Source organism: Eimeria acervulina, genomic scaffold, assembly GCF_000499425.1.
Source record: "Eimeria acervulina Houghton genomic scaffold, Eah_scaff2255, whole genome shotgun sequence".
NCBI lineage: Eukaryota > Apicomplexa > Conoidasida > Eucoccidiorida > Eimeriidae > Eimeria > Eimeria acervulina.
Genome location: NW_013548518.1, coordinates 1 through 2740, shown reverse-complemented (window position 1 = coordinate 2740; position 2740 = coordinate 1). Strand labels below are relative to the sequence as shown.

At 48.2% G+C, this 2740-nt stretch overlaps 1 protein-coding gene across 1 annotated transcript; it reads left to right on the top strand.

The window, feature by feature from the left end:
- Nucleotides 1–558: 558 nt before the first annotated feature.
- On the top strand, nt 559–2515 carry EAH_00065700 (hypothetical protein, conserved; the record flags this gene model as incomplete). The annotated part of the gene is made up of 4 exons (XM_013392808.1): nt 559–723; nt 1348–1491; nt 1725–1865; nt 2293–2515. Coding segments are annotated over 4 exons (673 nt in total), but the record flags the coding sequence as incomplete, so codon positions are not given.
- Between the last annotated feature and the right edge of the window lie 225 nt (nt 2516–2740).

The window sequence follows — 2740 nt, the reverse complement described above, 5'->3', positions numbered from 1 at the left end:
GGGCATGTCTAGACAGTGGCAGTAGCTTGTGTGACACATTAATTGCATTTATGCACTTAATGCGTTCGTTAGCCTCTCCCACAAGCTTTTTTGCTGCTGACTGAACACACGATGCAAATGAAGGCAGCAAGTGTGGGGGAGTCAGAGGTGTGAGGGCTTTGGGGCGTGTGCACTGGCTGGGTTTGCTATCGTTCTCGGTTTGGGTAAGTTGCAGCCGCTGTTTTTACTTTAAATAAAGAAAAACACGAGTGCCTTGAAGCACAATTTGTGAGAAAGCTGTGTAGCAGCATAGCACCAACAGAAGCTGCTGCGGCAGAAGAGCCCCCACTAGAGAGGCTTGAGGGAAGCGTTGTGCTTGTTTTAGGTTGTCAGCTGCGTTTTTATTGTTTCGAGTATTTAAAGACAAATTCATTTTTTCAGTTTTTGTTTGAGTCGTTGGCGCTGGTGTCCTCGTGTCGCCCGGAGCTTGTAGCAGCGGGCCTCCTGCTCCTGCTGCGTAGAGTGTTGTTTTTCTTTTCTTTCTGAGTTTCGTGTTTAGAAGTAATTAAGCGCACGACAATGGCGGTGTTGGGTATTGACCTAGGCACACAGAACAGTGTCTTGGCGACCATCAACAGGGGCGCCGTCTCTGTCATTCGCACCGAGCTGGCTGACCGCCTTACTCCTTCTCTCGTACTCTTTTCTCAAGGCCACAGACTTATGGGAGATCATGCAGCCCCGCTGGTACGCGCATACAAGCCTCCCGTGCAGCCCCATCAACGCACACTACTGTCTTCATGCTCTTGGGAGTAGGAGCAGCAGCCGCAACAGCAGGGACAGGGGCAGCAGCAACATCTGCCGTAACGACAAAAAGGGGAACAACAGAGCTGCATGCTAATGCATGCAGACATTTGTTGCTTCTGAAGGAGACCGTCTGCAGCAGAATTCGTCTATAGCAGTCTCGATTTACGTTCATGCCTGGGTTGACGCTTGTGTGGGTTTTGCTTCTCGTTTTGCTTTTCTTTTGAGGGTTTGTTGCGGAGTTCCCTAGGGCGTGGTCGTCTGTGCCATTATTTTCCCAGCATCATTACTGTTCTTCAGATCCTGCCCCTGGATGTTTGGGGTCTAGGTGCATGAGGCCCTGAGGGGATAGTGTACGGTGTACAGCTTCCTTCTGAGGTTACGCCGTGCAGTCATTTTTGTCCGGGGTTTGTAGCGAACTGTGTTGGTGTTAATACGTCCTTCTTGTTCGTTGGCGTCTCTCCTCATCCCCTTCGCGCTGGTTGGGACGATGCCTTCGTCTTTGTGCATGATATCGTTCTGTGTGTTTTTTTTTTCGCTTTTCTGCTTCGTTGTTTTGCTGTTTAGGTGAGGAGTCAGGCAAAGGCGTGTTGCCGCGCCTTCAAGAATTTGTTGGGGGAAATGTTTGCGGATTCTCCTCGCGTTGGCCGCGAAAGGGGATTCCAATTGGCCGAAATTGCAGAAGCGGAAGGCGGGGTGGCGGGGTACCGCGTAAGCCTGCTTGCTTGTTTGTTCGTTTGTTTGCTTGTTTGTTTTCTTCTGAGTGTTTTTCTCGTCTCTGTGTGTATGCATGCGTGCGTGTATGTGCGTTGGTTTGTTTCTTTGTTTTTGCGGTTCTTTAGCTCTATTTGTTCACCTAAGCTTGTTGGTTTCACTCCATTTGCTTGTTCGTGTGCTTGTATGCCTGCTGAGCTTTGTTTGGTTTGCCTTGTTTGTGTATTCAGCTATTGTTTGCTTGTTCGCCCGTGTTCGTGCTGACATTCGTTTGTTTGCTCGTTTGTTTGTTTAACATTCTCCGTTTGCCTTTGGTTGTTTGCTTGCTTGCGTGTGCTTGTTTTGTTCGTTCAATCTCCCTGCCATCTTTAGTATGTTTACCGCTCTGTATCTCCCTGCACTTCCCTGTCTGCCTCTCCGTCTGTGGCGGTGTTGGGTTCATATCTCTTGTTTTTTTCTTTGTTTTCCCGTCAGTGATGTGGAGGTCAGTCATGCTATGCGTCTCTGCCGTTTTGCCGTATCTTCGCCACCTTTTGCTTTTCCCCCGTATTTCTCTTCTTTGGTTTAGATCTTAAGTTTCTCACCGCATGTGTGTGTTCCTTGCCGTCTGCGCCAACAGCAGATAGATCCAAAACAGCAAACCCACTCAAAACAGAAATCCCATTCAGAACAACAAATTTGTGTTGAAGAGTAAACTCTTGCAAATCAGAAAGGTCGTTGGGAAGAGCAGACGCATTTAACACTAAGCGCTAATCCCATTCAACTGTTGTTTTTTTTCTATGAGTGTCTGTGCTGCAGGTACGCTTGGGGGATCAGGAGGAGGTGGTGGGCGCTGTCCGTATTTGTGCTGCATTTCTAACCAAGTTGAAGCACGTAGCAGAAGCCAGCACGCAGAGGCCCGTTGGAGAAGTTGTGATTGCTTGCCCTTCTTGGTTTAGAGAACAAAACAGACAGGCTCTTCTTGATGCAGCAGATGTTGCGGGCCTCACTTGCCTCCGCGTTATTAGCGACATGACAGCAAGTCCGTTTCAACAGTTCTTCTTGACACGAATTGCGTATTGCTGCTAGGGGTGTCTTGAATATGAACATTCATATTATGCGTAGAATTTCTTTCGAGTATATATTTTATATATGTATGTATAGGTATATATGGGGGAATGGGCGTGGGGTGGGGGGCTGCCGCGTTAGCATGCTTGGAATGGTTTTTTTGCTCTTCCGGATGTTTTCGTTGGCTGCTTTGATTCTG